Consider the following 21678-nt stretch of genomic DNA (forward strand, 5'->3'; position numbering starts at 1 on the left):
TATACATTTACGAATCGTTGGATCAGTATGATACTGACATACCATATTGCAATATGTGTTATGTTAGGAGTTTACTGACTGATATTAAGCCTAATCCAGTCATCATATCTAAGGTGTTATACAGAATCGGACGAGTGTGGTGTACAGTAAGTGAAATACGTCTTGCCTCCATGGAATTGTACCATGCTCTTAGTTAATAATCATATATATATATACACCTACATAACATTCTAATATATAATGGAAATAGAGAGACACAAGAGTGATGAGGGGAGGCGAGGCAGAAGGAGGAGGATAATGAGAGCGAGAAGGGGGGGAGAAGTGTGGTCAGTCAATGTTTTGGGAGGTGGTGTGGGGGGCACTCTCTTCGCCGGAATGCGTCACATGACTCGTCGTTTGTTGTTATTTTTACGAGTAGTAAACCCATAAACCATATAGTAATGTGGTATGTTAGCCATAACCAGGGGGTCGACGATAATTTGTAGCTGAACATCATCATATCCAAATCGATCTGTTTAGGAGATATGATTAAAAAAACAGCGTCCGTCGCCGATGTGGCAGTAGTAAGTAGTGAGAAGAGAGAGAGAGAGAGAGAGAGAGAGAGAGAGAGAGAGATATCTGGACTCCTCAGTCCTCACTCCTCAGTATCCCTTCAGCTGCAGGTGAGGGAAGGTGCGTCGCTCTGTCCAGGTTACAGCCTGAAGTGTGGGGTGGCTTTCTCGCTCCAGCCACAGACCCTCGCCGCCGCACTGCGCTCCATATAACAAGGATACCTGGCAGCAGGAATCTTGGTAAATAGATCTTCATAACGTTTGTAGAGCACACTGTAACACCTCAGCCTAATTTATGAATCATTTTGAATCAGTTATGCTTTTCTTTTTTCATTTCATTCACGTTTTCCGGAGTTGAATCAAAAGTTACCATCTTAGATGTGTCGAGTCAGTTAATTTTGCAACTGAAAAAACTGCCTTGTCCGTCACATAGGTTAAAACTATTATTTTCGTTTCTCTTTTTGTTTCCAGATAACTTTCGGTGATTTACTGCACGTCTACTTACGATGCACATAGTGCATACAATAGTGCATAAAAGAAAGGTATGATAAAGGGCTTATGTTATTGCTATGCATTTGTCGGCGCTCGTCTCCGCCATATCAGCCCTTGAGACTGTGACGGGTAAAAACCTACTGCACCAGGGACACAAGGCAAGCGTGACATCCTGTTATCATAGTTTTCTTCCTCCAGGTTTCTCTAGGTAGCCATTTTCCGACCTACCCAAGAGGGAGGATGAACAGATGGATTGGCTGAGAGAAGGCTGACTAGGTAGGGAAGCATATATCATAGGTCTAGCGTTAAGGTACCGGTAACACATATATATCCCTCATATTGATGATAAATAAATTAGACTTTAAAAAAATGACAAAAATGTTCCTAGCCGAAATATTTCCACCTGACCTTAAATCTTGCCTAACTTTTTTTTTTGTTTGACCAAACGCTACATTCCTTGAAATAACCGAACCTGACTCAACCAAACAAGTGGATAACGGTGAGATCTCGGCTTTGTTGCGCCAAGACACCCCACCCCATCGCAGCAGTTCAGTCGGTGAGGGGGAAGGGGAGCAACGCCACCATGCAACCGAAACGCATCAATTCATCAAGGATTTGTCGGTATTAACATCGACATTATCACAGTTGCAGGGTCACCAGGGGAGGAGGAGGACAAGGACAAGGGTGTGAAGGACGAGGACATGGACGAGGAAAAAGAGGAGGAAGAGGGATAGAAAGAAAAGGGTTTCGTAGGTTAGAGCAAAGAAGGAAGAAAATGATGAGGGAATGGGAAGAGGAACAGAAGAAAGAGGTAAAAATAATGGCCTAATAACTGATTGAGTTCATGAAGAGAAAAGAAAAAAAGTAAAAGATGATAAAATCTTTGTTGTAGAACAGCGCTGATAAGTGTATTCGAAAGTTCATGGGATAGCGCTGGAAGCGGCGATTACTCCGTGAGAGTGGATCGAGGACTATTACCTACAGTCCATGAATGCCAACCCTGGTTATATGGACATGTGGCACGCTACCCAGAAGTTGACCGTGCTCACTGGGTTGTTTCTGTAGGAAATAATCATGAGTGGAGGGGGCGAAAAGGCGCCTCCCACCCCCCCAAATAAAATCGTGGCTTGAGTAAGTTCATGGATCCTGCTGGAAGATACTTAATTGGGATATGTGCCTGCATGGAGAATTGCTCGGAGGAATCACAGGGGATGGCGTCGTGGGGCAGGTGGAGGCAGCTTGCTCCCCGCGTATGTCCATATTGACGGACTGGTTAAGAAGCAGATAATGATAATTGTGCTCCCCAAAATTGAAAATGAAAATTCCCTTTTTAATGGTAAAACTGTGAGGGAAATGTAACCGAGGATAAGAAACAGGTGAAAACACGAAAATCTATTGGAAAAAGAGGAACATGAACAGTCGAGTTCGTGGAATGAGCAAGCGGAAAAAAATATATCAAAGAAAATGTATCACTTATTAAGACAATATTCAACTCTTCCACCTAGACACGTAAAATAATTCTATACACATACACACACACACACACACACACACACACACACACACACACACACACACAGGGGAGGCGGTGACAGAGTGGATAGCGTGGCGGCGCCGCGTCTATCTGGACGCAGATTCGCGTCCCGCCCAATACTACAAGCTGGGATTTTTCAGTCACCGCCGAGTGGCCTAAGACTACCCACATGCTGTCCAGAAGACCACTATCAACCCGGACTATAGATGCTCTCTCTAAAAGAGAGGGTCAATGATGAGCTCCGGGGGACAGCATGAGCCAAGCAAGATGGCGCCACTATAAACACTTGCCTCCGCCACAACGGAATGGGGCCGACCATTAGGCCCAACCTAGAAAAAAAAGTCTACCGGCGCCATAGGCGGAAACGTAAAACACACACACACACACACACACACACACACACACACACACACACACAGAGAGAGAGAGAGAGAGAGAGAGAGAGAGAGAGAGAGAGAGAGAGAGAGAGAGAGAGAGAAATACTTGGAAGGTTCTTGTGAAAAGCTCCTTCTGCCTGATAAAGGGTTCCAGGTAAATGAATGTCCCAGGAACGGAGGTGAAAAAAAGAACTTTACCTGAATAAAGAAAACTCGGGGCAAATCTTCAAAAACAATAAAAGTGGGTTGTCTGATATAGTTGCATTATCATAATGCTCATCAACCCATCCCTCCCAATTCCCCATTCCTCACCCCATCCATCTCTCATCCCTACTCCTTACCCCCTCGTCACCCTCATCTCCCCGTCTCCCTTCCTCCTCAGTTCCATCCTTTCCTTTCCCCGTCGTCTACCTCATCCCTCCCCATTCCCCTTTCCTCACACCACCCATCTCCCATCCCTACCACATCCCCCCCTCGTCACCCTCATTCCCCCCTCTTCCTTCTTGCTGAGCTCCATCTTCTTTTCTCGTTGACCCCCTCTCTACCTTTTTCCCCTCTCGACCCAAATTCTTTTCTTCGTCTTCTCCCGCTCCCTCACCTTTCTCTCCTCTTAGCTTTCCCCCCTCCTTTCCCTTCCCCTATCGTACTCCCCCATCTCCCTTCTCCCCTCTTTCTCCATCCTCCCTTCTTCCCTCGGTTCCCATCCATTCCTCTTCTTCTCTTGGCCTCCCTCCTCCTTTTTCCCTCGTCTCCCAATCCTTCACTCCTTCCCTCGTTTCCTCCTCCACCTTTTCCCGTCGTCTCCTCACCCTTCCTTCCTTCTTCCCACGTTCACCCTCTTCACCCTTCCTGTCTTTCTCATTTCCTTGTTCCCCAATCCTTCACTCCTTCCTTCGTTTCCCCCAACACCTTCTCCCCTCGTTCTCTCACCTTTTTCTCCTTCTCTCGTCTTCCCTCCGCCTTTCCCCTCGTCCTCAACCTTCGTTTCTTCTTCCCTCCCCCCTATCCCCTTTCTTTTCCCTTATATCCTACCCCCTCCCCCCCTCCCCCTGAAGCCAGACAAGTGGACGCCCCCGGACAATCAGTGCTCGCATTCCCTCACGTCGAGCAAGCCAATCAGACGCTGACGCAGCTAATAGGCTGACAGATGGACCAATCACGATGTTGGATTCCGGATCAGCTGCCAAATGAAATTACCATCACTGAACTGTGGGGATCACTTTCCGCGCCTCCTCGCCTCCCCGACTCCCACCTCCCCTAAGCTCTGATTATAGGCAAGCTCTGCGGTAATTAGGTACACGAGTGATGAGATTGCTACCACATTTTCTTATTAAGGCCGTGTACTGATTACATCGGCGGGGTTTTTTCGTCTTAATCCCTTAACTAATTATGCACCGTGACTTTTCTCGGGGTCGGTATGATAGTCTACGGGAACGTCATGCCGCGTTTTATTTCTAGGGTCTGGCCTTACTCCTGAGTCTTGCGTTTGTTTTGTTTGTGCCGTGACTTTTTTCGGCGTCAGTATGAAATTCTACGGAAAAGGCTTGCCATTTTTTATTATCCCGGGTCTGGCCTTATTCCTGAGTTTGTCTTCATCTTCAGCGAGTAAATCCTTCTTCATTTACACAACTATTAAACAATGCAGAATAACGTCGTTACTTAGCATCAACAAATGTTAGCAGTGTTCACGAAATGCTACTAGGCTTTTCAGCTAAACAGTCACACGCTTACACTCGGTCTTATATCATTTCCTTCTTCCGTTGTCCCCCTCTTTGCCTTCTTCCCCCATCGACCCCCATTCTTCCTTTCGTCTTCTCTCGTCTCCCCACCCTCCCTCCTCCTCTCTTTGTCTTCTCACCCTTTCTAATTCTAATTTCCTCAACGTTAAGTAATACACGATGAACGTATTCACTGCAACGATCATTGTTAATAAAATCTGCGAAACATTATGATACTTTCCACCTAAGGGCCGTATTACTAAACATTTAGTCGTGCAAGTTCACCTGTTTGACAAGGCTTTCGTAGGAGTTTTGGGCATTTCCAGTAGTTTTAAGACCCTGGTGGTAGTTTGACCCTTCTTCTGTGTCATGAACATAAAGAAACACTCATTAGAACCCGATTGATCCCCTCTTTGACCTTTAGAAATAGTTGATGTGAGGAGCGATCGTGTCTTTTTTTAATACCGACCTAACTTGCCAATCATATCCCGCCGGCACTGATAAGGAGTCACATGCACCACAAGCTTAACCCGTCCGCTGTGAATGGCACGGATTTGGCTTTCACTGGTAGCCTAGTAACATACACTCCCAGGTCTTTCTCTGACTCTGTGGTGGATAGTGGAGTGTTTCTTATGTGGTATTGGTATGCTGGATATCCCCTCCCAAGGTGCATGACTTTATATTTTTCTTCATTGAATTGTAGCAGCCACCCTGAAGCTTAGTGGCGCCTTCTTGTAGGAATTCCGCAGTCAAGGGGTTAATACCGACCTAACTAGCCAAACATATTCCGCCGGCACTGATAAGGAGTCACATGCACCACAAGCTTAATTAACTGACACTGATACGGCGCAGGGTGGTAAGGCAACGCCCAGTTTAATCACCAACCTGACCCTTTACTTTTATGCTCAAACCTAATTCAATTTTGATAATGAACGCCCGTCATCATCATTATTATTATCATCCTTGCCGTTATTTTTATCGTCATCATTATCATAACCATCATCCAGACTGCTGTTTTCATCGTCATCTTCATCATCCTGTTAATTGCTATTATCGTCTAGTACAATTCTACATCATCATCATTCTATCCATTTTCCATCATTCTCCTCCTCCTCCTCCTCCTCCTCTTCCTCTTCCTCCTCCTCCTCCTCCTCCTCCTCCTCATCATCATCATCATCATCATCATCATTATCATCATCAACATCATCATTCTGTTCAGTTCCATCATTATTCTCCTCCTCCTCCTCCTCCTCCTCCTCCTCCTCCTCCTCCTCCTCATCATCATCATCATCATCATCATCATCATCATCATTTTGTTCAGTTCTATCATTATTCTCCTCCTCCTCCTCCTCATCATCATCATCATCATCATCATCATCATCAACATCATCATTTTGTTCAGTTCTATCATTATTCTCCTCCTCCTCCTCCTCATCATCATCATCATCATCATCATCATCACCACTATCATAATTTTCGGGCCATCACCATCCCATGCGCATTAACAGACGCGATCTTAAAAACCCAGACTCAAGAAAGGACAAAATCATCGGCAGTTATCATGATGCACGGATCTTAAACCCCCAAACCGAGCCTCGAGGAACGTGACAAACAGCGAAGGGCTCGAGAAAGCTCCGTGACGCACGCTCACATTAACAATAAACTTCCCCCTTAATCACCGTTCAGCATCACGTGTGTGGCTGCATCCTCACAGATTGCAATAAGTGGTTCGATTAGTCATTCCTCGACCTCTACTTCTCCCCCGCCCCGCCCACCCCCAGTCTCCTTCCTCACCCTTATAAATGCTCATGAAAGTAACACCATGGATCAGGCTTTTGTTGGTGATGTTGTTATTGTTGTTGTTGTTGTTGTTGTTGTTGCTGTTGTTGTTGCTCATGGGATTTTTTGTTTATTTTGTTTTTTCCCTTTAGCTGCTGCCTTTGGTGTGAAAAAACGATCAATATTCTTCGATCAAGCAGTATAACACAGCTTCATGTATGCTTCCACCTGGGGTTTATCTATTCCATCTAAATCAATATTCATTACGCATTAAAAATATCTGAATCCCTTGTTCTTTCCTAAACTACTGAAGTATTAATCTTTCCTCTACCAATTTTCGAACGAAAACAGCAATAACAACATCAATACCAATAAAAACAAGAACGATAGTAGTAGTAGTAGTAGAAGTAGTAGTAGTAGTAACGAAATAACATATACCTAAAAACTGCTCATAGATGTTACCTAAAAGATATTTCTAACATATAATAATAATAATAATAATAATAATAATAATAATAATAATAATAATAATAACGAAGCAACATAAACCTGAAGACTGCTCATAAATGCCACATAAAAGATATTACCAACATATATATATTCCCCCCTCGCTTAATATCCTCGCTGGTCGCCTTGACCTATAAATCAGGTAAAAATTAATATCAGATTTCACTCCTCGGCTGATATAAGAGGAAAAGGCGAGGGGAGGAGAGTTTACTGTAATAATGGAGACGAATGAGGCTGGTTCTGAGAGAGAGAGAGAGAGAGAGAGAGAGAGAGAGAGAGAGAGAGAGAGAGAGAGAGAGAGAGAGAGAGAGAGAGAGAGAGAGAGAGAGAGAGAGAGAGAGAGAGAGAGAGAGAGAGAGAGAGAGAGAGAGAGAGAGAGAGAGAGAGAGAGAGACGAAGCAAAGAAGGATGAGGGAGGGGAGGATAACGAAAAACACGGGGAAAAGGCCAGGGAACAATGAAGGATGAGATGGGGGAAGATACCCCATGAAAAAACACGAAGAGGAGGCGGCCAGGAACCAATGAAAACAAAAATAATAAAGAAAGACAATTCCAACAAAAATAAAAATAAACACTGGTGGGGGACTGCAATAAAAACCGAGTCACGGATGTCTCATTTCCGGAAGAATAAACAGGGAACATCAAACAAAGGAATAAATAACGTAACAAATGGGACGCTGGAAAAGGGAATGAGGGAGGATGCAAATACCATATACCATCAAGCTTATTGCGGGGGAAACCAGAGAAACTCATATACACATAAATGGTGCGGCCCAGTGAAATGAAGTGAAACGTAGAGAAATAGGAGAGGGAAAAGGAGTGCGAGGGGTGAAAGACGACGAGGCGAGGGGAGGAGGAGCAAAAAAGTGTAATAGATAAGCAAGAAATACGAAGACTAAAGGGAGAGGGAGGAAATTGGACGGTGAGAGGCAACGAGGTGAGCTTAAGGAAAAGAGAAGAGCTAAGTAGATGAGGGAGTGTGGCGTAAATTAAGCCGTAATTCATGAGATTTAACCTAATGAAGATTTAGTGGGAGAGACGGTGTCACAGAATTGCACGCAGAAGGGTTGCAAAGATATAGAGGGAGAGTTGTAAAAGACGAAACATAGGCGTAATGAAGAGAAACAAGAGAAGGGAAAGGGAGGAAGGTGAATGAAAAAGTTAAAAGGGAAGGGGGGAGAAAGATAGATAGAGGTGGACAGATAGATAGAGTAATAGACAAATATAGAGAAACAAGAGAAGGGAAAGGGAGGAATGTGAATGAAAAAGTTAAAAGGGAAGGGAGTAAAAAGATAGATAGAGGTGGACAGATAGATAGAGTAATAGATAAATATAGAGAAACTTCAGACTCGGTGAAATCTGTGAAATCTAAAACCACAATAATTACTACTGTCACCCAGTTACCCAAGTTTCACCGTAATGAATTTCTGACGCCAGTGTCATATATCAATGCATTTAATATCCCGCCACTCACTCACTCTCTTTCGCAGTGTTGACTTTAACAAAGAACCGAGCGCTTTCAACAAGTTTATCGCGTCCTCTATCAAGCGCCAACGAAGTCAATATACGAAGACAATTTCAGCCTAAAATTAAATGTCTATCAACTGGCAGTGGCTCCATGTCTATTTCTAGTGGCTCCTCCCTCACCACACGTCCGTATGCTCAGACGCTTTACGCTCTCCCAACAAATACGTATTTCCAAAGGTCACAAAGGAGAACAGCTGGGTTATCACGAGTGGTTTTCACGTTCATAGCGCATAAGCCTTGTCAGATTATCACTAGGCTCGTAAAACTACCCATGGAAATACCCACAGCAACCTACGAAAGCCTTTTAGCCTACCTCCATCTACTCTTCGTCCCTATTTCTTCCTTCACTACCCCTCCCATCAAGTGACCAGTCCCCCTCTCCCTCTCATCCCCTTAGTAAGAGGCGTGTAAGTACTAGTAACGAGGCAGCAGAGATGGTTATGGTTGACAATTATGTGACGAGGGTATGGATGTAAGCCCCCGAAATGTTTGAGATTATGAGGCAACACTCGAAGATGCAGCAATAATGTACAACCCACACTTAGAAACAGGATGCTGAGAAAATTTAAGGGTACAAAAGAGCAGTAACCAGACGGGGTGACACACACACACACACACACACACATAGCAAGATAGCGCCATCTATAGTACTGTAGTTAGGATAGGCTATTATTTGCGACGCCAGTATTTTTTTTTTTTTTCATGGATGAATAACTAAATACTAAACAAAGGGCGAGACACACATACACCTTTCAGTACTGACAAGACATGAAAATGGACGGCAAGGGTGAAAGTTATGATGGAAGTTAATTACAGTAAGAACACATTGAAGAAAATTGAGATCCTATACACTCACAGGCTACGAATAATTAAGGAAAGGACCAGAAAGCGGAAAATAAAGTTCGTAAGTGTCAAGTGTCTTAATAATGAGGATTCAAAATGGGTCGTAAAGGTAAACAGCACGTAAAAAGTAAACAGTAAAAGTAAACAGAGCCAAAATAGGAAAAGTTTAATCACAGTACTGCCAGACCCTTCCGCCCCTCACACATAACGTAATTCCAAAGTTAAAAGAGGAGCTCAGTCGGATTTTAATGAGTTTTCTTATTTAGGTTTAGAAGGGTCGAACTACCACCAGGCTTATAAAACTACCCAAGGAAATGACCCAAACTCTTATGAAACCCTTTTTAAATATGAACATTAGGTAAACATGAGACAGTGATCAGCTTACCGTACTGAGGGTTGGGGCGACGCTCCCGGTAGATGGCGTGTCACCTCCACGTCCCCCAGACCTTGGCCGCTCGGCTCCCTGGAGAGGAAAGACGAGAGTTAGTGACCAAGGTTCCTGACAGCTCCCCGTATTTTTGCCATCTCTCTCTCTCTCTCTCTCTCTCTCTCTCTCTCTCTCTCTCTCTCTCTCTCTCTCTCTCTCTCTCTCTCTCTCTCTCTCTCTCTCTCTCTCTCTCTCTCTCTCTCTCTCTCTCTCTCTCTCTCTCTCTCTCTCTCTCTCTCTCTCTCTCTCTCTCTCTCTCTCTCTCTCTCTCTCTCTCTCTCTCTCTCTCATATTGTACCTACTTAGCATTCCTTTGTGTTCCTGAAGCAATAAGAGAACTGAATACATCAGCGTGAGAATTTAAAAGTTTTTGAAATGTCTTATAAATGTTTAAAATTACCTTACGTAAAAGCCATAACGTAAGGACAGGTGACAGATCTAAAATGAAGAAATACTATAGCAAAACAAAGAAATGATCAAATGCGTGCAAGATAAAAACAGACAACCAAAAAACACTGACACTTTTCAAAGCTTCAAAAGCCTTTGGCAACAATCTAAATGGTTTTAAAAGTTGAGATGAGGGGATCAAAGGCTACGTGAGGGTGGAGGAACATGAAAAGTGAAATGGAAAAAAATACGGAAAAAATTGAGGGTGGGAATAAAAAGATTTTCGTTTGTTATGCAGGAGAGGCCCCGAGGCAGACCTTGGTGTTATTGTTGATATGCGTCAAAGTTACTGTATATATAATTTTACGAAGAAGGGTCTGTTGGAATAAAAGAATAATAGATAAAAAAATAAAAAATAAATTCCCCAAGGTTTCAAACTGTTCGGCGGATTCTATTTGACACTTTTGTGCTCAACATTTCATTCATTTTTTTCATTAGGATTCCAAGATCAAAGAATAATTACGTCTCTTAATTTATGCCGCCAAAATCGTATCATGGTTTCTTCTACCTTATAAATATAATTCTCTCTCTCTCTCTCTCTCTCTCTCTCTCTCTCTCTCTTACTATACTTAGCATTCCTTTTTGTTCCTAAAGCAGTAACAGAACTGAATATAACAGCGTGAGAGTTTGAAAGTTTAAAACATGCCCTCTGCTTACCTCTACCTTAATAAAAACTCATATTGCAAAACGAACAAATACTTCACATTTTTTGTAAGTAAACCTTCAAGTCCTATGGCAACGTGTGTCCATAGTGTTGTGAAGTAAAAAAAAAAATCCCTCACGCCCAACACACACACACTCCTTCCTGAACGTATTTTACATGTCTCCTTTTTCCCTTCAACGCAGGGGAGGATCAGGCCAGGCTCTCCTCGCCACACCCGGGGGAGCCTCGCCGCCGCCTGAGGAGCCTCGAGGGACCACTGGAAGCTTGACTGGAAGGAGGGGCCAGACGGGAGGAAGGGTCAGTCCGCCGCCTCCCACACGGCTCTTCCTCTTACGCCGATAACATCCCTCCTTAAATATTTCCCTTATCGAGTTTCACCCCCACTTGAGTTGCTCCCAAGGTAATGCAGTTTTCTTATCACGCCGACACCACCACTAACCTTAAAGGGCCATATTCTTTAACGTATCGGGATCCCATTACGAGTATTTTTCCCAGGCCACAGAGAAGATTAACTGCTTTTTTTTCATGGGTGATTTTTCCCGTTCAAGATGTAGAGGTCAGGTAAAATTATCACTAGCATCACAAAACAAGTCTTTCTTATCACGCTAACAACGCCACTAACCTTTAAGGGCCATATTCTTTAAGGTATCGAGCTCCAATTACGATTTTTTTCCAAGGCCACAGAGGTTTTCATGGGTGATTTTCCCCGTTCAAAATACAGATGTCGGGTAAAACTATCACTAACATCACAAAACAAGTCTTTCTTATCACGCTAACAACGCCACTAACCTTTAAGGGCCATATTCTTTAAGGTATCGAGCTCCAATTACGAATTTTTTCCAAGGCCACAGAGGTTTTCATGGGTGATTTTCCCCGTTCAAAATACAGATGTCGGGTAAAACTATCACTAGGATCACAAAACAGTCCTTCTTATACGCCAACAACACCAATAACCTGTAAGGGCCATATTCTTTAAGGTATCGGGTTCCCATTACCATTTTTTTCCCGTGATTTTTCCCGTTCAAAATGCAGATGTCTGGTAAAACTATCACTATCATCACAAAACAGTCCTTCTTATCACGTCAACAGCTCCACTAAGCGCTAAGGGACATATTCTTTAAAGGTATCGGGCTCACATTACGAGTGTTTTCCCAGGCCACAGAAGATTAACCGGGCTCTCATGGGTGATTTTTCCCGGGTAAAACTATCACTGGGATCACGAAACAGTCCATGAAAATCCCCAGCAATTTCTACGAATCTCTTCAAACAGGCGAAGCGAGGTGACGATATGTTTAAGGATACAGGCTTTAATGCTTTCCCTTCTTATTGAGCTTCAACCTCCTTAACCCGGCAGCTGCGGGGATCACGTTTCTTAAGGCCCCTCTAAGCGAGAAAAATGAGAAAAAATCATCACTCCCACAAACCATTCGTAATAGATATCAACGCATTTGTGATCAGTTTATGCATCATCTATTTTTGGGGGTTTATATCATGGCAAAAATTTGGCCCATCGCTGGTACTACACGGTAAAGCCACAAATTTGGCCCGTCGATGCTACCGGGTTAAGTTCTTCCCTTTAAAGAGATCGTTGTTCTTATCACGCCGAGAATGGTACTTTTCAAATGTTTTCCTATCGGTTGAGTTTCACCTTCCCTGACGTTTCTTCAGCTCACAAGCATTACACTCCTATCATTCCACCAACAGCAGAACTCTAAATGTTATCCTTCCTAGTAAGTTCTCCATAATTAGTGAACACTTTTTTGCACTTTTTTTGACATTAGCGCTTCACTTAGAAAAAAATATATATATAATGAAGTTTCACCCCCCATAACATTCTTCCTCCATTAGTGGCGGGCTTTTTAATCAGCGGGCTTTTATTTAATTTGTGTCCTTATTTTTCCCTTGAGCTGTTTCCTTTGCTGTAAAAAAATCACGCCGACAACAACTCCTCACTTAATTATTTTCCTTTGCATTAAATTATTTTCCCACCAGTATAGTAGTGAAGTTTAGCAGTGTTTTCCTGCAATAGTTTCCCCTTTAAAGCATCTCAGTCCCTACAAGCTCTCCCTCCATTAATAGAGGATAGAGTACGAACTTCCATTAAATATTTTCCTTTCCAGTAGTTAAGACCCCGCCCATTACGTTGTTACCTATAAATATCATACACTCCTCATATCAAGCCGACGCCCTCGCCCCAAAATATTTCCCATTGTGTTGAGTGTCAGTGTCTATTTCCCCCTGGGCCTCTGCAGTCCGTTCCCTCTCAAGCTCAAGTTTTTCTCCACTTATGCAGCAAAGCCTTTTTTTCATATCTTTCGTTACCTTTAAATTCCGCTTTCGCCGGTGTCTCTATTCTCCGTCCCATATTAAATTCACCCTCATATGAAGTCTTTCCTCATATTTTTCTGTTACATTTACTAGACCATTTTCAATATACAGCCCTCTCCTAATTCCTTCTCACAAGCAACGAACTTTCTTTTCCGTGTCTATCTTTATATAAAATTTTACCGCCCGCTGCGTCTCAAGAAATTCCGCCTCCCTCCCCAAATTCTGCCCCATAAACAGCGAACTTTTCCCCCTTATTTTTTCGTTATATTATATTTCATTTTCTTGTCTCTAGCCTCCGTGACCTCTCCCTGGTGCCAGCGACCCTCCAGCCAAGTGTGTGACATCAGTCGTCCAAATGGCATTCAGGTCGACGCCTTGAGAGCGGCGGCACAAACAGGGACCACAGGGATGGCTATTCGATAAGATTCTTTAAGGTCATCGTTCCCTTGCAGCGCCACCTCCTTGCCAGCCAGCCAACGCCCCCGACAGGCTTCCCCTCGCCCCCCTCCCTCCGTGTCCACCCTCCCAGCGCCCCTCAGCCACGCGTCACCCCGGATATGCTGACGCTGCGCTGAGTCAACATGGGATTCAGGAGGTGAGATAAAGTTGTTTGTCGCTGGAAGTTGGAAATAATGTTTGTTGAAGATAATATTGTCGCAGTAATGAGCTCATCCTTTTCAGTTCGTATTTATCTTTCAAAGCAATAGTCGTATCGATCGCTATTATGAACAAACAGATTTTTTTTTTTTTTTTAGTTTACCTCATTCGATGTATTTCCCATAAGAATAGTAATGCAGTCCATGGCACCATTTTTTTCCAGTTCATAACATTTTCTTCTACATGTTTATGCGGAAAACACCTAACTTATTACTTCTTTAAAGCAATAGTTCAAATAGAAACCAATATTGTTTTTCAGCCGGTGAGTGTTGCAACTTACCACTGAAAAAGAAATATTGTTTTCCAGTCAGTGTGTGTTGTAACATATCACTGAGAAAGAAACATTGTATTCCGGTATGTCACATTTCCTTTCACGTGTGTATGAAAAAAAGTTATTTCTCCATTATTTAATTTGGCTTTACCTTCCACAACAATAGTCACAGATATGTAAGAAAGCAAGTTTTTTTTCTCAATATTTTACGTTGTTTTCGATATGTGTAGCTATGCAGAAAAGAGATCGTTTTTTTTTTCCTTTCTTTCGATTTATCGTTCACAACAACGGATACATATTGATGAGAGCGCAACATTTCGTCCAGTATTTTACGTTTTCCATCACGCGCGTTTGCACCACAAGGAGCGATTTTCATTTATCTCTTCCGACGTATCTCCCGCCGGTACGTGTCGATGAGAGCAATGTTTCTTTCAGTATTGCACATTTTCCTTTACGAGTGCATGGACAGCAAACAAGCTATTTTTTCTCAATCTGTTTCGTCTTTTCCTCTACGATAATGGTTACGTGTCGACGAGAGAGCGACATGTCTTCCTGTAATGCACGTTGTTATATGCGTATTCACAACGAGCCCTTTTCCCCTTATCTATTTCGACTTATCTTCCAAAACAATGTATGTCTAGGCGTCGATGAGAGAGCAATATGTCTTTCATGAGAGAGCAACGAGTCTCCCCGTATCGAGCGTTTTGTTCTCTGCGTGTATTTACAATAATAAGCCGTTTTCCCCTGATCTATTTCGACTTATCTTCCAAAACAATGTATGTCTGCGCGTCGATGAGAGAGCACTATGTCTTTCATGAGAGAGCAACGAGTCTTCCCGTATCGAGCGTTATCTTCTGCGTGGATTCACAATAATAAGCCGTTTTTCCCTTATCAATTTCGACTTATCTTCCAAAACAATGTATGTCTACGCGTCGATGAGAGAGCAATAAGTCTTTCATGAGAGAGCAACGAGTCTTCCTGTATTGAGCGTTATCTTCTATGCGTGTATTCACAATAACAAGCCGTTTTTCCCCTTATCTATTTCGACTTATCTTCCAAAACAATGCATGTCTGCGCGTCGATGAGAGAGCAATATGTCTTTCATGAGAGAGCATCGAGTCTTCCCGTATCGAGCGTTTTGTTCTCTGCGTGTATTTACAATAATAAGCCGTTTTCCCCTGATCTATTTCGACTTATCTTCCAAAACAATGTATGTCTGCGCGTCGATGAGAGAGCAATATGTCTTTCATGAGAGAGCAACGAGTCTTCCCGTATCGAGCGTTTTGTTCTCTGCGTGTATTTACAATAATAAGCCGTTTTCCCCTGATCTATTTCGACTTCTTCCAAAACAATGTATGTCTACGCGTCGATGAGAGAGCAATATGTCTTTCATGAGAGAGCAACGAGTCTTCCCGTATCGAGCGTTTTGTTCTCTGCGTGTATTTACAATAATAAGCCGTTTTTCCCTGATCTATTTCGACTTATCTTCCAAAACAATGTATGTCTGCGCGTCGATGAGAGAGCAGTAAGTCTTTCATGAGAGAGCAACGAGTCTTCCCGTATCGAGCGTTTTGTTCTCTGCGTGTATTTACAATAATAAGCCGTTTTCCCCTGATCTATTTCGACTTATCTTCCAAAACAATGCATGTCTACGCGTCGATGAGAGAGCAGTAAGTCTTTCATGAGAGAGCAACGAGTCTTCCCGTATCGAGCGTTTTGTTCTCTGCGTGTATTTACAATAATAAGCCGTTTTCCCCTGATCTATTTCGACTTCTTCCAAAACAATGTATGTCTACGCGTCGATGAGAGAGCAATATGTCTTTCATGAGAGAGCAACGAGTCATCCCGTATTAAGCGTTATCTTCTATGCGTGTATTCACAATAACAAGCCGTTTTTCCCCTTATCTATTTCGACTTATCTTCCAAAACAATGCATGTCTGCGCGTCGATGAGAGAGCAATATGTCTTTCATGAGAGAGCATCGAGTCATCCCGTATTAAGCGTTATCTTCTATGCGTGTATTCACAATAACAAGCCGTTTTTCCCTTATCTATTTCGACTCATCTTCCACTACAACGGTTACGTGCCGAGGCGGGAGTAACATGCCTCCCTGTATTGAACGAATTCTTTGATGCGTGTATGCGGAGAGATAAGTCAGGCGCCGAATGTAGGTCACAAACGGCGGCGGCAGGAACTGTTTGTACCCAGCGCCGACCCGTCCCGCCCTCGCAAAATGTCCGGGTGCAAAATTCTCTCCTCTTCCTGAAATATTACTGTTTACTTTTCGTGGCCTCTCTCTTATGCATTCGCAGTTTCCCGTCCAATTCATTGTCCGGTTGCTCGTGTTTCTTTTGCCTTTCCTTTATGGGATTTACATTTTATTCCTTTCTTCTGCTTTTCCTGCCTCCAAGTGCTACTCCATCTCCACTTCCTCTCCTCCCCATACTCATATTCCTGCTCCTCCTCCTCCTCCTCCTCCTATTCCTCCTCCACTTCCTTCTTTCCTTCCTCGCCTTCCTTCACAAAAAATGGTTACGTTGTTCCATTCTTCCGTACCCTCTCATATTTTCAGCTTGTTTTCCTCATCTCCATTTCATCAACTTTTCTTACCCTCCCCCTGCATACCCTCCCTGCCCTCCCCCCCTGCATACCATTCCTTCCCTCCCTCTTGCATACCATCCCTGCCCTCCCTCTTGCATACCCTCCCTGCCCTCCCCCCTGCATACCCTCCCTGCCCTCCCCCCTGCATACCCTCCCTGCCCTCCCTCTTGCATACCCTCCCTGCCCTCCCTCTTGCATACCCTCCCTACCCTCCCTTCCCTCCTCTTAAAGTAGGGGAGCAGCGCCATGGGTTGTCATCTGGATTGCTTGTTTGTTTGTTTCCCGTTCAACGAGAGGAACCAAGAGAAGCGAGGGAAATGGAATGGAGGGAGAGGAGTGGGTTGGCAAATACTGCGGAAGGAGGAGGAGCAGGTGCAGGAGGAGAAGGAGATGGATGTTGTGTTGATAGTGGTGGCGGTAGACGATGAAGAGATGGAAGAGGAGGAGAAAAGGAATAGCAAGAGAATTTGGAAGAGGAAGACCAGCAGGAGGAGAAGGAAGAGAAGGAGAAGGAGGAGGAGGATGACGGCGACAAGGACGATTAAGATAAGGAAGTAAAGAAAGGAGAAAGTCGTGGTGGTGGACCGTGAAGAGGAAAGGAAGGGCGATAAAGATAGGGAGGTAAAGGAGGAGAAAGTCACGACCGGGGGCGATGAAGTTAGAAAAAGAAAGGGGACGGAAAGAGGACGGAATTAAGGAACAGCACCCCCCTAAAAAAAAGAGGAGGCAGTAAATAGCAAAGTGGTGCAAACTTCGCCAATAAAAAAACGCAAAAAAGACCATAAAACGAACATAAAAAAAACAGGAGGGTGATCAGAACAAATTGGAAGGCACAGAGAAAGAAAGGGAAGCCAGAAAGGAGGATTATAAAAACTAGACGAAAAGGGAGGTTAGCAAAAAAGGCGGGGATAGGAAGCGAAAACAAGAAAAAAAGAAAAAAAAGATTGCGGAAGAGCGCGCAAGAGAGAAGAGAAACGTTAATAGAGGAAGTAAAGTGGTGGGAGAGGGATGGAATACATGAATAGTGGATGGAGGAAGAAGCATAAAACTTGGTAATGAAGAGGGTTAGAGAGAAATAACGAGTTGATTGCGGGGAATGGCATAGGAAGAGCAAGAGAAGAGAAAGGGAGAGGGAGAAGGAATAGGATGAGGTAACAGGGAGGTAGAGGGAACTAGAGATGAACGAAGAGAGTAGATACTGAGAAAGCAAGTAGAGAGAAAAGGAAGTAATAGGTTAGGGAGAAATAAAGAGTTGATTGCGGGAGATGGCAAACAAAAAGCAGGAGGAGGAGAGAGGAGAAGGGGAGAGGGAAAAAGAAGAGGATGGAGATGATTCGAATAGGATCGATACTGAAAAAGCAAACAGGAAGAGAGGAAACGGAGAAAAAAGGGAGTAAGAGGTTAGAGAGAGATAACAAGTTGATTGCGAGAAGAGCAGAGGAGAGAGGAGACGAGAGAAAGAGGAAGAAGAGGATGGAGATGATTCGAAGAGGATAAATATTGACAAAGCAAACAGGAAGAGAAGGAAGCGGAGAAAAAAAAGAGTAATGGGTTAGGGAGAGATAACATGTTGATTGCGGGAAGAGCAGGAAGGGGAGAGAGGAAGAAGGGGAGAGAGAAAAAAGAAGAGGATGAACATGATTCGAAGAGGATAAATATTAGGAAAGCAAACAGGAAGAGAGAAAAAAATGGAGTAAAAAGGAGTTAGAGGTTAGGGAGATATAACAAGTTGATTGCGGGAAGAGCAGGAAGAGAGAGGAGAGGAGAGAAAGAGGAAGAGGAGGATGGAGATGATTCGAAGAGGATAAATATTGACAAAGCAAACAGGAAGAGATGGAAGCGGAGAAAAAAAGAGTAATGGGTTAGGGAGAGATAACAAGTTGATTGTGGAAAGAGCGGGAAGAGGGGAGAAGAGGAAGAAGAGGATGGACATGATTCGAAGAGGATAAATATTGACAAAGCAAACAGGAAGAGAAGGAAGCGGAGAAAAAAAAAGAGTAATGGGTTAGGGAGAGATAACAAGTTGACTGTGGGAAAGGGTACAGGAAGAGCAGGGAAGAGAAAAGGGAAGGAGGGGAGAGGAAGAGGAGGAGAATAGAGACTGAGAAAGCAAATAGGAAGGAAAGAAAGAGAAGGAAATAAAGAAAACAGTAATAAAAACAGAAAAAAAGTAACAGCACCGCCAACGGCAATCAATAACAGAGAGAAGCGATGCAAATGATTAAAACTCGAAAAAAGAACTGTAAATCTTTTTGTCCTTGAGGAACACCATTTTTCGTAGGCCATAGCAAACAAAGCCCGTCCTCTTTTTAGATAGAGTTTAACAATGGCAAGTGAGAGAGAGAGAGAGAGAGAGAGAGAGAGAGAGAGAGAGAGAGAGAGAGAGAGAGAGAGAGAGAGAGAGAGAGAGAGAGAGAGAGAGAGAGAGAGAGAGAGAGAGAGAGAGAGAGAGAGAGAGAGAGAGAGAGAGAGAGAGAGAGAGAGAGAGAGAGAGAGAGAGAGAGAGAGAGAGACTGTTCCATTTCCGCATAAACAATAACTCTTAAAATGAATAGCTTCCGTTTTGATTAGACGAATAATAAAGCTTCCATATTAATTGTACACCAAAGATTACAGATAAAGGGTAAGCGGAGAGACAGACAGACGAGGAAAATAAATGATGATTGAGGAAGTAAAAGAAAAAGAACATTTGCAAGGGGGAAAGAGATTACAAAAGACGGAATAGAGATAAAAGACTAAATGTGTGTTTGAAAACGGAGGTGAAAGAATAGAGAGGATGGGAAGCGAGAAAGGAAAGGGACAAACAAACAAGGCGAGGGAACAGAGCAAGAAAAACAAGGAGAGAGAGAGAGAGAGAGAGAGAGAGAGAGAGAGAGAGAGAGAGAGAGAGAGAGAGAGAGAGAGATAGAGAGAGAGAGAGAGAGAGAGAGAGAGAGAGAGAGAGAGAGAGAGAGAGAGAGAGAGAGAGAGAGAGAGAGAGAGAGAGAGAGAGAGAGAGAGAGAGAGAGAGAGAGAGAGAGAGAGAGAGAGAGAGAGAGAGAGAGAGAGAGAGAGAGAGAGAGAGAGCAGTCACAGGGACCCTAAAAAGGAAAACGGGTAAAAAGGATAAGGAAAAAAATAATCTGAAGGACAAGAGAGGGAAAAACACGGGGGAGAAAAAAGTTGTGGTGGTGGTGGTGATGATGAAAGAAGACGAGTATGGTGGTGGTGGTGGTGGTGGTGGTGAAGGATGAAAGAGTTGGTGGTGTGGGGAGAGGAGGAAAAAGACTGGGAGTATAAAAGGAACAATGTTGACAGAAAGAGTTTGGATGCGGTGGTGGTGGTGATGATGGTGGTGGTGGTGATGGTGGTGGTGGTGGTGAGAGAGGACGAGAGGGACGATGGGAGGAGCAGAAAGCTAACATGCATTCCTCCTCACGCCACCTTCTTCCCTTTCTATCCGGTTTCCTTCCCAATACGCCATTTCTCTCTCTCTCACTCTCTCTCACACACACATACACACACACTACAACAGCTGGGAAGAAGGAAGAGAAGGAGGAACAGGAGGCAGGAACAGTAGGAGGAACAGGAAGAGAAGGAGGAGCAGGAGGCAGAAACAGGAGGAAGAGGAAGAGAAGGAGGAACAGGAGGCAGGAACAGTAGGAGGAACAGGAAGAGAAGGAGGAGCAGGAGGCAGGAACAGTAGGAGGAACAGGAAGAGAAGGAGGAGCAAGAGGCAGGAACAGGAGGAAGAGGAAGAGAAGGAGGAACAGGAGGCAGGAACAGAAGGAAGAGGAAGAGGAGGAACGGCTGGGAGATAAGACTGCAGTAGATAACAAGGAAGAAGGAGACGAGATGAGCCGAATAAGCTATAAAGGAAAGAAAATATAGTGTTGTAAAAGGTTTGGGTTCGAGGGGGACGCGCAGAAGGAAGAGGAACAAGGAAGGAACACAAGGGAAGATAAGGCAAGGGTATATTTTTCGCGTTGCCTCGGTGCTGATCTCCGGCTCTGGGTCGTATTTTAAAACATTTCGTCGCCCAAGTTCACATATTTGCCAAGGCTTTCGTAGGAGTTCTGGGCATTTCCAGGAGTAGTTTTATGACCCTGGTGGTAGTTTGACCCTTCCTTTGTACCGCGAACCTAAAGAAACACTCGTTAGAACCCGATTGACTCCCTCATTGACCTTTTGAAATAGTTGATGTGAGATCTGAAGGTGTCCTAAAATACCGACTTCTATGACCCTTGAGACTGGTGAGAAGGAACCCATTTACCGAAAAACCTTAATTCAAAGCGGCGGCGAAGGAGGAGGAGGAGGAGGAGAAGGTAATTAAGAAGACGAAGAAGATGAAGTAGAAAAAAGAAGAAAAAGAAGAAGAACAAGAACAAGAAGAACAAAAACAAGAAAAAAGAAAAAAAGATGAAGATGAAGAAAAAGAGCAAGAAAAAAACAATAACAAGAACAAAAACAAGAAAATAAAGACCAAGAAGGAAGACGAGGACAAGACCAAAAACCAAAACAGGGAAGAGGAACACAAGGAACAAGGAGGCGAAGGAGGAGGAGGAGGAGGAGGAGAAGAACCAATAAGACGTGAAGAGAAGAGAAGGGAAGAGAAGGACCGGACAGGAAGGGCAGTGGCGGAGGCAGGGAGAGAGAGCGAAGACGAGAGAGAAGCAGCAGATATAGCAGAAAGGGGACGACTGGTTGAGAAAGGAAGGGAAGGGAGCGAGGGGAGACGCGCGGAAGGTCCCTTTTGTCACGGTCATCCCATTAAAGAGAGGAGCCTTCAGATATGATGTGATAGTGTAGCTCGCAGGCCGGGAAAGTAGGCCACCCTCGCCCCTCGCCCTCACCTGCCGGGCTTCTGGCTCTTGGGACATTGCCGTTTTATCGCGTTTTTAAAGGTATTGAGAAAAGTGAAGAGGAGGGGCTGGAAGGACGAGGAGGAGGAGAAAGATGAAGGATATGAAGATGGA

The 21678-nt window shown here is 43.9% G+C and overlaps 1 protein-coding gene and 1 long non-coding RNA gene across 5 annotated transcripts in view; one reads left to right on the plus strand and one right to left on the minus strand.

Moving 5' to 3' along the window:
* LOC126997466 (uncharacterized) overlaps window positions 1–21678 on the minus strand; it is a 52371-nt gene that overhangs the window by 11110 nt on the left and 19583 nt on the right. For both annotated transcript variants that reach the window (XR_007752140.1, XR_007752139.1), the window contains exon 3: window positions 9714–9791. This is a non-coding gene — a long non-coding RNA (uncharacterized LOC126997466). The remainder of the gene's footprint in view (window positions 1–9713; window positions 9792–21678) is intronic.
* The window catches only part of LOC126997461 (uncharacterized), a 38940-nt gene continuing 17872 nt past the window's right edge, over window positions 611–21678 (plus strand). The window contains exons 1-3 of one of the 3 annotated variants that reach the window (XM_050858562.1): window positions 611–791; window positions 11049–11266; window positions 13487–13789. In XM_050858562.1, coding sequence (XP_050714519.1) covers window positions 13776–13789 — 14 coding nt within the window. In that variant the 5' untranslated portion in view covers window positions 611–791; window positions 11049–11266; window positions 13487–13775. The remainder of the gene's footprint in view (window positions 792–11048; window positions 11267–13486; window positions 13790–21678) is intronic. The other 2 variants (XM_050858563.1, XM_050858564.1) reach the window with 2 other exon arrangements.

The sequence above is a fragment of the Eriocheir sinensis genome, chromosome 12 (genome assembly GCF_024679095.1).
Source record: "Eriocheir sinensis breed Jianghai 21 chromosome 12, ASM2467909v1, whole genome shotgun sequence".
Taxonomy (NCBI): domain Eukaryota; kingdom Metazoa; phylum Arthropoda; class Malacostraca; order Decapoda; family Varunidae; genus Eriocheir; species Eriocheir sinensis.